Source organism: Echiichthys vipera, assembly GCF_963691815.1.
Source record: "Echiichthys vipera genome assembly, chromosome: 23".
Classification (NCBI taxonomy): domain Eukaryota; kingdom Metazoa; phylum Chordata; class Actinopteri; order Perciformes; family Trachinidae; genus Echiichthys; species Echiichthys vipera.
Window position 1 is genome coordinate 4,109,665 of NC_139848.1, and position 12,631 is coordinate 4,122,295.

At 44.3% G+C, this 12,631-nt stretch overlaps 1 protein-coding gene across 2 annotated transcripts; it reads left to right on the plus strand.

The window, feature by feature from the left end:
* The first annotated feature begins 412 nt into the window (after positions 1–412).
* Positions 413–12,041, plus strand: mrps9 (mitochondrial ribosomal protein S9). 2 transcript variants are annotated; one of them, XM_083937854.1, is made up of 11 exons: positions 413–525; positions 803–985; positions 5,504–5,566; positions 5,872–5,902; positions 5,998–6,077; positions 8,199–8,284; positions 8,371–8,446; positions 8,529–8,697; positions 9,678–9,786; positions 10,481–10,650; positions 11,687–12,041. In XM_083937854.1, the coding sequence occupies exons 1-11, from the start codon at positions 427–429 to the stop codon at positions 11,776–11,778; spliced, it is 1,158 nt and encodes a 385-aa protein (XP_083793980.1). In that variant the 5' UTR covers positions 413–426; the 3' UTR covers positions 11,779–12,041. The 2 variants fall into 2 exon arrangements, with proteins under 2 accessions (XP_083793980.1, XP_083793979.1); XM_083937853.1 differs by having other exon boundaries at positions 424–525; positions 800–985.
* The last annotated feature ends 590 nt before the right edge of the window (positions 12,042–12,631 follow it).

The window sequence follows — 12,631 nt, forward strand, 5'->3', positions numbered from 1 at the left end:
CTTATTCCCACTCTTTTTTGAATATGTAATGTATATTTTTTATTAACAGTCTAAGCAGTGTACAGAAAAAAAGGCTAGTGTTGTCTGTATTAATATGGCCTAATATAATGTAATATTAATGAAATGATGTGTATGATGTGGTAAAACATCAGAAGATACAGTATAGGACGCAGGGTAATAGTATGGTACTTTAATAATAATATAGTATATATAAACTATACTATACTATATATAGATAATATATATATAGTATAGTATAGTTTATTTTTAAATCACATTTCTGGCATAAACAATAACTTTAACAAAGCAATAAAAAAGCTGTGGTCATATTTTCAAAATAATTGTCTTAATTTGTATTGTTTTGTTTTGGAACGCATCTGTGACGTGTTACAACTTCCGCCGTTACGTCACCGCCGTCGGGGAAACATGGCGGCGTCCTGTGTGCGAACCGTGGGCTGGACTTTGGGAAGATGTGGGACCTGCAGCCCGAGTTTAGCCTCAGTCACGTCGCGGTTCAGCCGACAGGTGACGGGAGATGTTGTTTTTGATAAACCGGAGAAATATGTGTGTACAAACAACGCGTAGTCATGGAAACGGAGCATAATACACGCGCGTCCTTGAGCTAGCATCTTCTCGTAGCCGGAACTAGCTTGAAGGATTGTTTAATTTACACTCAGACAGCGTTGTGTTTAGTTTTAGCGTGATATAACTGTGTTAAAGTTGTGTTTGCATGATAGACTGAGCCGTTAACTGCAGTTCGGCTCATGTTACGTGTCTTTACACGTGTCCTCCTGTGCAGCAGGTCCCGAGCAGGCACGTGTGTGTCAGCTCTGCCCTTCGCAAGCGGAACATCGCCGCTGAAGGGCCCAAAAAAGTCACGATGGAGTTCATCGAGAAGCAGGTGGAGGAGTTCAACATCGGGAAGCGGCACCTGGCCAACATGATGGGGGAGGACCCGGAGCACTTCACCCAGGAGGACATCGATGTGAGAGACGCCGGGCTTTGGTGCATGCATGCATGGAAACACTGCTGTCTCTGCTCTTCCTACCACTTTCTCCTGCTTTATATCATCCCTTGACTTTATTTATTTATTTATATATTTATGTACAATGATAAAAAAAAAAAACATAATCATATTTTATAACACAGGGCAAATATTTGTGCAGGAGAGGAAAAGAAGCCCAGGGCTTATTTAAAATACAAAAACCACTAAAACAGATGAACTCCTAGAAAAAGAAACAAAGAAAATACACAATAAACAATAAACAGACTTAATGAAACTTATTTAAAATCAACACAAAAATTGTAGAAGTAAGATACATTGACCAGTAAGGGGATGCACGTGTTGTGTTAGCATGTCAGTAAACCAATACTGTAATCCATTTTCGAGCAAAAACCAACAGTAAAATGCACAATAATGACACATACGATGACAAAGAGCTAATAATTAAAAGAGATGGAAACCTGACGACATGAGTGACATGGGACAACAATAAACAATGTGCAACAGTGCCTCACTGGATACATCCCTTATATTATACCATCCCTTAACTTATTTAAAATCAATAAAATAATCAAAGTCAGGCACATTGACCAGTAAGAGGATGCACGTGTTAGGTTAGCATGTCAGTAAACCAATAATCCATTAATCGAGCATACTTCAGCGACATTAAAAATCTGTTTCTAAAAGCAAGTAAAAGGTAGTAAGTGCAAAGGTGTTTTTTCTTTCAAGTGTTAAACTGGGCTTATTGAATATGATTTATGCTGGCATTAATATCAAGTATGTCTCCATTTAACGTTTTACTCATTACCATGACCAAAACTAACATAACCCTCGTCCTGCTGCTATAAACGCTCACTGGGGCATCAAACGTATTCACCTCCCACTGAAAAAAGTCCACAACAAATGCACTGTTTGCTCCTGTTTGAGTAACATTTGCTGAAACGTACGGTGCCCGTCTGCTTTAGTAAATCACTGAGCCTTTTTAAAAGTGGAACTACAGATTTGAGGCCTATTTTTAAAATGATTTTCATCTACCCTCAGAACAAACAGGCTTGTGCAAGGAAGTTTGAATGTATTCAGACATGTCAACGGTGTTAATGTGACACTAAGGGCGCACTCCCACTGTGCGTCCGTCCCGTGCCCCGTGCTTCAGGGTCCTTGTCCCCCCCTCCAGGCCCGTTTGTACTCACACTACCTGGGCCTCGGAGAATGCTTCTTGCTGCCTATACGTCATCACGCCGTAACACGTCACACGCATTGATGACGTCATGGCGATGCGTGGCTTTGTTTCCAGATCTTTCCGTAGACCTCAGAGTTTTTGTGCGTCTTGTCGACTGTTTTTGAATCTTTTCATCGACCAAATCTGCAGTAAACACTCCACCTCTGCATCACACCAACGTGAACCTTTCGCCGCCATTGTTTGAAATGTCCGCGCATGGTCCCTCCTTCTTTTTTCTATGTCCCAACAGGCGCACAGAAAATGAAATCAGAACCGCCGTAGGCCTCGTGCTCGTTCTCGTACATGTGCAAACGTGCTTTACAAAAACCCTCCTCTCCCAAACAGCCGTGGCCGGCCAGCTGGCTGCAGCTAGGCGCGGTACGGTTGCACAAATGAACTAGACTTTAGCCGTGAAACGTGCTTGGGCACAGTGCGGATGGACAGTGTGAGTGCGCCCTAAAGCAACCGTCTGTACCAGATCTGTTTGGTCCCACCATTTCAAAGAGGAGGCCAAGAAGCAGCCAGACTTTCTGAGCACTTTTCATTTGGCTCTAAGGAACGTTTCCCCTCTCATAGTTTGTATTTTGTAACGCTTTAAAATAAGAATTGCACGATACAGAAAATAAACAGCAGTAAAGGAGAAAACAGGCCGTCTGAAACAATACAAATGAAAGTCAGATAATTACAAAACAAAGATAATATGGTTCAGGTTTAATAGTAATGGAGAGGTGTTGTGTCTCCTCACATCATCATTATGGTCGACGCTCCAGCAGCAGCAGCAGCAGCAGCAGGTGGAGCCTCTGGCTAATCCGCTGCATCAGGGACATTAGCAGCGCCCTCAAACACACACCCACATGCTCGCTCCGGATTTTGGCGATGCATCAGCCCTCACTGCTCCAACCCATTAGCTTGATTTTGCACCCTCACTCACCTGGTCCCCAGTGTGCCTCACACATGATGAAGAGAGCTGTTGGCGCCGGGCTGTGAAAGCCAAAGAGACAGCGAGCGGCCGCAGAGTTAAACGTGCGGAGGGATAGGGGGAAAATTTGGGAGGACTGGAGAGGCGCATAGGGAGGAACCCGCGCCCCGGTTTGGAATCCAGGCTCTTCAGGTGTGACAGAGACAAAGACTCAGAAATCAGAAGGATCTTTACAGACAGGGACGAAGTGAACGCTGGACACGGCGCAATAAATGATTAATTAATGAATGAATGGAAATATTTGGGCTCCAAGTGTCTTGTTGAGGAGAGCGACGTCTGAATGAACACAGATATGGCAGCGGACAGATGTTCACAATACAATAAACATCTCAGAATATATCAGTTTAGCTATTATTATTATTATTGTTATTGTTATCATCAATTACGATGACCCTTACGGGATAAAATCAGTTTTACTTTGTAGAAAAAACACATTTTTTTCATGAAATTATGTGTTAAAAGTCTCCTTTTTGAAACCATACCAACCATACATTGGTATACAGTGAAAGTGGTATATCCCTTTTGTTTAGATGTATTTAATTCATCGTTTTTTCTATAAAATGTCAGAAAATATATTAAAAAAACACTAATTAAGACGTTTCCAGAGCCCAGATTAAAGCCCAAAATATTTAATTTAATTCTAAAACAATTAACCGGTTAATTAATTAGTCAATTAGTCCTTAATGTTAGGTTTATTTATAAAAGTTATCACTTATCGCTCCTCATCGCTTATTTAGTTTGTACTTATTTTATTTAATCTGCTGCTAAACTGCACGCTGCGTATTGTTGTATATCGTATAAACCTACGTTTAACCACAATGTCTGTTGCACTCTGTCACACTTAGTTATTGTTTGATTTATTTGATGTTAGCTTTAAATAAAGCTTCTTGAATCTTGAATTATTTAAGATAATTTAAGTTGTTTATCAAGCAAACATAGGATTAATGAGTTTCAATATGAACTGAATATCTTGATTACTTGTCCTCTTGTTGTTTAATCAGCTGTTTGTCAGAAAAGTGTGACGTGTGTGGATCGAGTAGACGACCACAAATGTCTTATTCTGTCAAAGATATTCAGTTTAATGTCATCGAGGAGGAAAGAACCCAGAAAATATTCACTTTGGAGAAGCTGGACTCAGAGAATCTGGACGTTTGACCCAAACTGGTCGATCGATGATGGGAAAAGGAAACGTGGTTCTTTGGGGTTTTTAAAAAGATGGTTTTGTTGAAGCTTTGTGTCATTTTTCACGTGGTCACGAGAGGCTGCTTTGATTTTGTCTCCGCTTGTTAAAAACTCCGCCTGGTTGAGTCCACAATGTCGTTGGAGTTGGTACAGTTCATCACCCTCCTGCGACACGGCGCTGCTCGCTTTGACGGCTGACAGTTGGACTCTTTCTCCCCGTGTCACTCCGTCTTTGCTCCCTCGGGGAGCGACGCCATATTGTGCCGAGGCTCAGGGGACGCGCCGGAGTGTCTTCATCTGTTCCCTGCTTCTCTCTGCCCGTCTCTTCCTCTTCTCTTTTTTACCCTTTTAACTTCGCTCCCTCTTCCTGTCCCTCACACCTTTACACATACACACACACACACACACACACACACACACACACACACACACACACACACACACACACACACACACACACACACACACACACACACACACACTTCTCTCGACCAGCTCCTTTGCCTCATTTTGACAACCTTAAAGGCAGCAACCTGCTTCCTCCACGCAGCACCTGCTGCCTCACTAATTGAACCGACGGAGAGGAGGAAAGAGAGGAAGAGGAGTGGAGAGAAGATGAACAGACTGTCTTGATGAGTGCGGCGGGGCCAACACGCTTTCTGTCTCCGTCTCTTCTCTCACACACACATGTACAGTGCCATCTGTAGCCCTGCTAATAATACGGACACACACACACACGCACGCACACGCACACACACACAGTGGAGGATGAACTTGGAGTGAACTGTTGGATGTACACAGTGTCCTCCGCTCGCTGTCAGCCAGGCCAGAAACTTGTGCCTTTTTCTGCTTGTTTTCTCCTCCAACTCTACAGCATCACACACACACGCACACACACACACACACGCACACGCACACACATGCACACGCGACACTCGCCTTTCCTTGAACCCGCCAGCAGCTTGCGCCTCTTCTTCTGTCACTTTCACTGTTGGCCGTTGGTGTGACCTCCGTTGTTTGGACGTGTCAGTGTTGTCATGATCTGCCATCTCTCACACTGTCATTTCTTCTCCTCTTAAGTGTTTATTTAATTTATTTATTTATTTTCTCTCTCCAACAGCGGAGCATCGAGTACCTCTTCCCCTCCGGCCTGTTTGAGAAGAGAGCCCGGCCCATCATGAAGGTACGTCCATGTGGCTTTAGACTTCACTTCGCTGATGTTACAGTTTAACGGCCGTTCATGATTAAGATAGAAATGTCACTTTTATAAGTTGGTGTGACATTTAGGGACTTTTTTTACTTGTCATGTGTCATTTTCATTCACCTCCGTATTAAAACTAGACAAGAAAACCTATTTGGGCGTCAGGAATATATATGCCGGATAAATAAACACTTATTTTCATGCTTGTGAGCAAATTATGCACCTTATTCTCTCCAGATAACCCTCAGAAAACAATGCATATAATGTGAATTTCTCTTCATTTCCAGCATCCAGAGGAAATATTTCCGAGGCAGAGAGGTTTGTAATGTGTGCACGATGGTTATTATTATTCGTTTTATGATAAATGTTTCCAGAATGGTCGTGTAAAGTGACTCTGTGTCCTGTCTTTAAAGCTGTGCAGTGGGGAGAAGACAGGCGGCCGTTCCACTTCCTGTTCTACACCGGCAAACAGTCCTACTACACCCTCATGCATGTGAGTACTGCAGCTGAAGCACCAGGCAGCACCGTCAGGGCTTTAAGTCCCTGGCTCTTCTCATCCTCCCCCCTTGTGCACCCACGGGTTATATCCTATTCAGACAGAGCGAGTCGAGAGAAGGCTGCGGCGTCCCCGAGGAGAGGCGACGTCAGATCCTCTTTTCCACACGGAGAGCTGCGGCTGAATAGAGCCAGGGTGATAGAGAGGTGGGAGATTAGAGGGAGGTGACGGAGGTAGTCCAGTGTAAAAGCGCGTTCACCCAGGAGTACCTGCACGTACGTGTCCTCCAGAGGAGGGGGAACAGTGAGGTAAAGAGCAGGCTTGACAATGTTAGGAGCCAATGGAGCTACCTGCATCTTGAAAGTGCATCTAAATGAGTCTTTAAAATGGAGAGAATCTTTGTAGAGGAATAACTGATCAACTCGGAAACATAACACAATAACAAAACACTCAAATGTAGTCGGGGGTTTACGGTGTGTTGTTGTGTCCTGGTGTGGCACGTCTGGCTTTGTCCCGCCACAGGGAGCGACTCCTCCGTGGGGATTTGAGGGGAGGCGGGGTGAGACAGAGCGGGTCCTCGATGCAAGGAGGGCAAAGAGAAGGGGGGGAGGGTTCTCCTCTTCACCTCCTCTTCCTCCACCTTTTGTTGTGTTCACATGCTCAACTGTTCGCTTCCTGTCTGCTGCGGACCTTGTTCAAAAGAATCTAAAACACAGAAAGGTGTGATCTCTGAATATTGGTACACACACACACACACACATACATACATAAACACACACACACACACACACACACACACACACACATACATACATACATAAAAACACACACACACACACACACACACACACACACACACACACAGACCCACCATTGTGCCCTGCAGTCGCACTCTTCCCCCCTGCTGCTGGTTTAAATGGGAACGTCTGAGAGCTGAGTGATTGCAGACTCTCTCCTCTTCCTCCACCTTCCCTCTTCCTGTTTCCTCCTCCTCCTCCCGTCGTCTCGTGCCCACTCCACCAGCCGTGCCTCTCACCTCACGAGTGCGGCCAGGAGGGGGCAGTGGCGCGTGTTGAGCCGCCGTTCTGCTCGGCTGCTCTGCCGTGTGCTGTCGTTGGGCTCAGCCAGCGTGGCACATTAACCTCCTCACTGCTCCACTGAGCGCTTTATGGCCACAGCCCTCCGGGGGAAGCTGGCAAAACACACCTTCCCCCTTCACTTTAACCCCGTCTACACCTGCTTACCAAACAAACACAGGACGGTGAAGAGTCGACACCAGAGAGCTCCTACCAGAGAGCTTCTTTATCATCGCTCTCGTCCCCAACTTGAAGTTCTTGCCGTGCATATAAAGAGCACTCATTGCATAGAGAGAGTCTGCCTCCGTAACAACCTCGACTTAAACGTATCCAGATACTGACCCTCTCCTCTTTCATGCGGCCAATCCATGCAAATTATTCCTCGCCATTGTCCCAGTGTTTGCCAACATGTAACACATCCACTCCTCTCCTCCTGTCTCCTCTTATTTCCGATTTTCTATTACGCTTTTTTTTTTTTTTCATAGAAAATTGGTTTTTGCTTGATGTTTGCCCCCCCCCCATCCCCTCCTCCCCCCGGCTCCTCCTGTGCCCCTCTGTCGCAGGTCGGAGTGGCAGCGGATTAGGCACACTCTATCAAGAAGGAATTAAACAAACATCTGGTGAATAATTGACGGGGAAATGAGTTCTCACCCAGGCACTGTGGAGCTGAGGGGATGTGACCGGCACCCTCTCCCCCTCCCTCCCTCCCTCCTATCCGTCTGTCTGTCTGCACCCATTGACGTGACACACTCCCCCTCGGGTGATTCCCACTGCGAGAGATCTAATGATGAAAGAACCCCTGAAACCGTCCTGTCATTTATTGAGTTTCATGTTTTCACTTTTCCTTCGAGCCTCGCCTCAGGACAAACGCAAACCACAGGAGCTCGGGTCAAATCAGTCCAGAACGGATGAAGATTTTATTCTTGTGTCACACAAGACACCACGAATACATATTAAAAAAGTCCACCACTGCCTCCATCGGTTATCTCGTAACAATAACTCTCAATAACCCTGAATGTTGCATGTTTTCGGTGTATTTCAGGAGATGTACGGAAAAATCCTGAAGATTGAGAAGCACCAAGATCGCCTGAGAGCCAAGGGACTCTCCTCCGACGACGTCAAACAGATGTGAGCAGAGACAACGTGCAGGAAAAGCTCTTTCTGTTTTCAAGACTTTACAAATCGTGTGACATTATTGTATCTTTCCCCCTCAGCTCTCTCGGCACGAGCAGGTGGCTCACCAAGGAGGAACTGGAAGCGTCGCTGGTGGAAACGATCTCCACTCACGATGTAAGGAGGTTTTTATCGATGCTTCTCTGTTTGAAGTGGCCTACATTCAGATGGAGTTTGACTTTGACACTGTTTCCTTCAGTACGATCGCTTCATCCGGCTCATGGAGCGCCTGCTGTCCATGCCCCACTGCGCCACAGAGGAGGAGTTTGTCCTGCGCTACCGCCAGCAACTGGAGGTCCAGTCCAGGAAGCAAATGGTGCCGACGCTGGAGCGAGATGACAGGGGCGTGGCCTTCAGCACCGCGGAGGGTACATACACACAGAATACTAAAAAAACATCTCACATTCGGTGGAAGTTTTGAGATTTACTTCAGGTCTTTTTGAACTTGTCAACAGCAAAATGCAAATACAACTTTTTGGAGTTTCATGCAACTTGGGTCCTTTTTTTTGTGAGTTTTTCAAAACGCCTGGAAGATAAATGTGTTTCTTGCATCTGTTAAATGTTTTAGAGAAGTTCCCAGAAAGAAATGAGGGCCTTTATATTAGAGATAAATGAATAACTGATTTATTTGGAGCCTAACAAATAACCAAAGCTCTGAAGACAAACCAGAAAATGTCACTTTAATCTCCACTTAGTCAAGAAATTCAGGTCTCAGGAGTATATGGATTCAATTCAGTTTTATTTACAGTGCCAAACCATAACAGCAGTTATCTCAGGACACTTTACAGAGTAGGTAAAGACCACACTCTATGACTTATTTATGATTTACAGAGACCCAACAATTCCCCCGTAGAGTACGGTGGAGACGAAAACCTTCACTATAACAGACAGGAACGTCAGACAGACCCAGCTCTGTGGAGGACGCACATCTGTCTGCACCGGAGAGAGGAAGAGAAGACGGACAGATGGACAGAGAGAGACAAAGACAGACACAAAGATAGAGACAGACACACTTCCAGTAACTATAATAATATCTATAGTAATGTGAATATGACTTATTAATACAGCAGAACAGTAGAAACAAGCACAGCTAAGGTGATAGATTATAATAGCAGCAGGAAGCGTCATGCAGGACCACGGCAGCAGGCACCACCACCATCAGCAGAGACCTGCGAGACGACAAAGCACAAACAACTCTGGGGAGGAAGCTGAATTTGTAACATGCATTAAAGAGAGATGAATGACACAGAGACAGAGACATGAGAATCATTTAACAAACATTTCCTCCTCTATTGATTGTAATCTATGATCAGCAAAGTGAGATACAGGTGTGTTATTACCCTCTCAGGTTGGAGGAAGTCGTCTGTTTCCTCTGTGGTTCTTCGAGACTGCGGCTCCGGAAGAATCTCCATCAACGGCGTCGACTACCTGCACTACTTCTCCGTGCTTCAAGACAGGTAAGAGGAGAGCTTCTCCTTCTCTCTGCAGCGTCGTTCACAGATACGGCTTTTCCTTAAAATGCACGGCGTGATGCGTTTTACTTCCTCAACCTTCAGAGAAAAAAAAGAAAAATTAAAAAGCAGCTTTTTCACTCTTCACAGCATCGCCTCGCTTTTTATTTATCTCCTTGTAGTAAGTTAATTACACAGTTGAGTGATTGTGTGTGTGTGTGTGTCTCTGTCTCTGTGTGTGTGTGTGTGTGCGTGTGTGTGTGTGTGTACGTGTGAATGTCCAGAGCTGGCGTTGTCACGCAGTGTGAGGACGGGCTGTAATTGGAGCAGAGAGGTGACAATTGACTTTGTCAGCAGCCATAGGCCATTCAGCCCGAGACGCCATCCAGAACACAGACACTTTCTTTTCTGGCACACACACTCACACACACTTTCACACACACCCACACACTCTTATCCTTTTCCCGCTGAGTCAGAAGTTACTCTGTAATATGTGGTGGTGAGATTGTAAAAAGAAAGCCTTTCACAGCTCCGGGATCCTCTGTGCTTGTCTGAAAAGTCGCCCAACCAGACATTAAATTAGCTAAGCCTCCGCCGTCGATACTGCTATCTGTTAAATGGCGCACGCTCCCGCTCCGCCCGCTCAACCACACCTCATTCTTCAGTATCTCCTGGTCATTTCCTCCTCTTTTTATTCCAGAGAGCAGCTGATGTTCCCGCTTCAGTTCATGGGCTTGCTGGGACGCTTCGACCTGGAGTGCACCGTGAGCGGCGGCGGGCGGTCCAGCCAGGCGGGGGCGCTGCGGCTCGCCGTGTCCCGGGCCCTGCTCGGCTTCCTGTCTGAGGGGCAGGTGGAGGCCATGAGGCAAGGTGGGTCGTCACTTTTTACACTAAATCCAGATTCTTTTAATGTTTCTTTTTACTTCTCGACTTTTGACATTTTATATTTTTGTCTCCTTTTTAATGTTACTTTTTATGCTTTGAGAAAGCACTTTGTTTGTTTGCCACTTTGTTTAGAAAAGTGCCTGCAAATTAATGTTTTATGGATTATTGATTATTATTCCTGGTGAGGTGGTTACTGGAGAGTCAAAGTGCAACAAAAACGGCAAACTACAGATTGTTTAAATGAATCTAACGGACTTTCTGGGTAGGTTTTAAAAACTAAAACGGCTTTCATCACATTCATCGATGCATGAAAACGCTGATTTCCAAACAAGACCCTGCTCTTAAGTGGATTCAAAAACAGAAACTATATGAAGACGTTGAGATGAATCGATGATGATCTAAAAATCTCCAGTTAATTTGCAAAAAACATGTAAAATGACCCGTGTGATCCTTTAAAGTAGCAATAAAATGACATGTGGAGAGCATGCAGTGTCATCTTGCAGGTTTTCTTTCTACATGATCACAGCGAACTGTGGCTCAGTGGAAGAGTGGGTCGCCCTCCATTTGATAGATCGGTGGTTTGATCCCCACTTCCCCCGGTCTACATGTCAAAGTGTCCTTGGGCAAGACACTGAACCCTGAATTACTCCTCGCATGGGTGTGTGAATGTGGTGTGAATGGTTAGATTAGATGGTCTGTAGATGTCCACTGCCATCAGTGTGAATGTGACAAACACTGTCATAGTGCCTTGAGTAGTCAGAAGACTAGAAAGGCGTTACATAAGTACAAGTCCATTCCCAGTCCTGTGGCTAAATAAATGGAGTTTGAACACAGTGTAAAGGGCTACGATGACCATAAAACTGTTGTAGGTCAAATAAAATAAACGTGAATAAAGACAGAGTGATGCAGCTGAACAGAACATTGAAACAAAACAGATCAAAAGTCAAAATCCTCCTGATTTCCTCCTCTTCCCCTCCTGTTTCATGTGTCTCTCTCTCTTTTGTTTGTGTGTGTTCCCCAGCCGGCCTGCTGACCCCTGACCCCAGAGTGAGGGAGAGGAAGAAGCCCGGTCAGGAGGGAGCACGAAGGAAATTCACCTGGAAGAAACGCTGAGGACCTGAACTCACACATAAAACATTCATCTGAACTGATCCCTGGTCTGTTTCCAGAGGTGGCGTCGCTTCAGTTACTTTATTTAAGCGTGTGGAAGAAAACGCAGAGACATGAACACGCCACCGTGTTTGAAACCGCAGCTCTGACTCCACGCGCTGCAGTGAGCGTCTTCAGCCACGAGAGGGCAGCACGAGTCAAGGAATAACTGAACCTGTGTTTATCTACTAGATATTAAACAATAAAGAAGGTTTTTCATGTATAAAAACACATTTTATCCGTCAGATATTTTAGTGTTTAGCCACCTCATCATATCCAACATGTTAACATGTATTTGTAATTATTATTTTATGTATTTCATAAACCAGCTGATACAAAAAATGGAGTATTGCTACACATGGTCTTATATCTGCAGTTAATGGTTTAAAGGTCTTCACATCTGAGAAGCTGCAATAATGTTTTTGATTGATGTTAATGTGTTAAAAGATATGTAAAAGACAGCAGATGATAAAATATACAAGTGAAAGTAAAAACAGACTATTAAGAATAATAGAAATTAGATAATTTGTGGGAAATATGTGATGGTAGATGAAAGTCCAGTAATATAATAAATTACTTAAATTAGTTTAAAATCATCAATTAGATTTCTCATCTAATCTTTTCCACACCTGTTTGTTATATACATACGTTATTCACAAAAATAGAGACATTCATAAAAGGCATTCCCTTAAGTACACAGAAAATATGATTTGTTATTAATTATAGTTTATTAATATTAATATAAACTAGTACAGCATCTTTAATACGATGACATGCAGCTCAAAGTGTTTTATAATGGTATTAAAACAAAACAGTG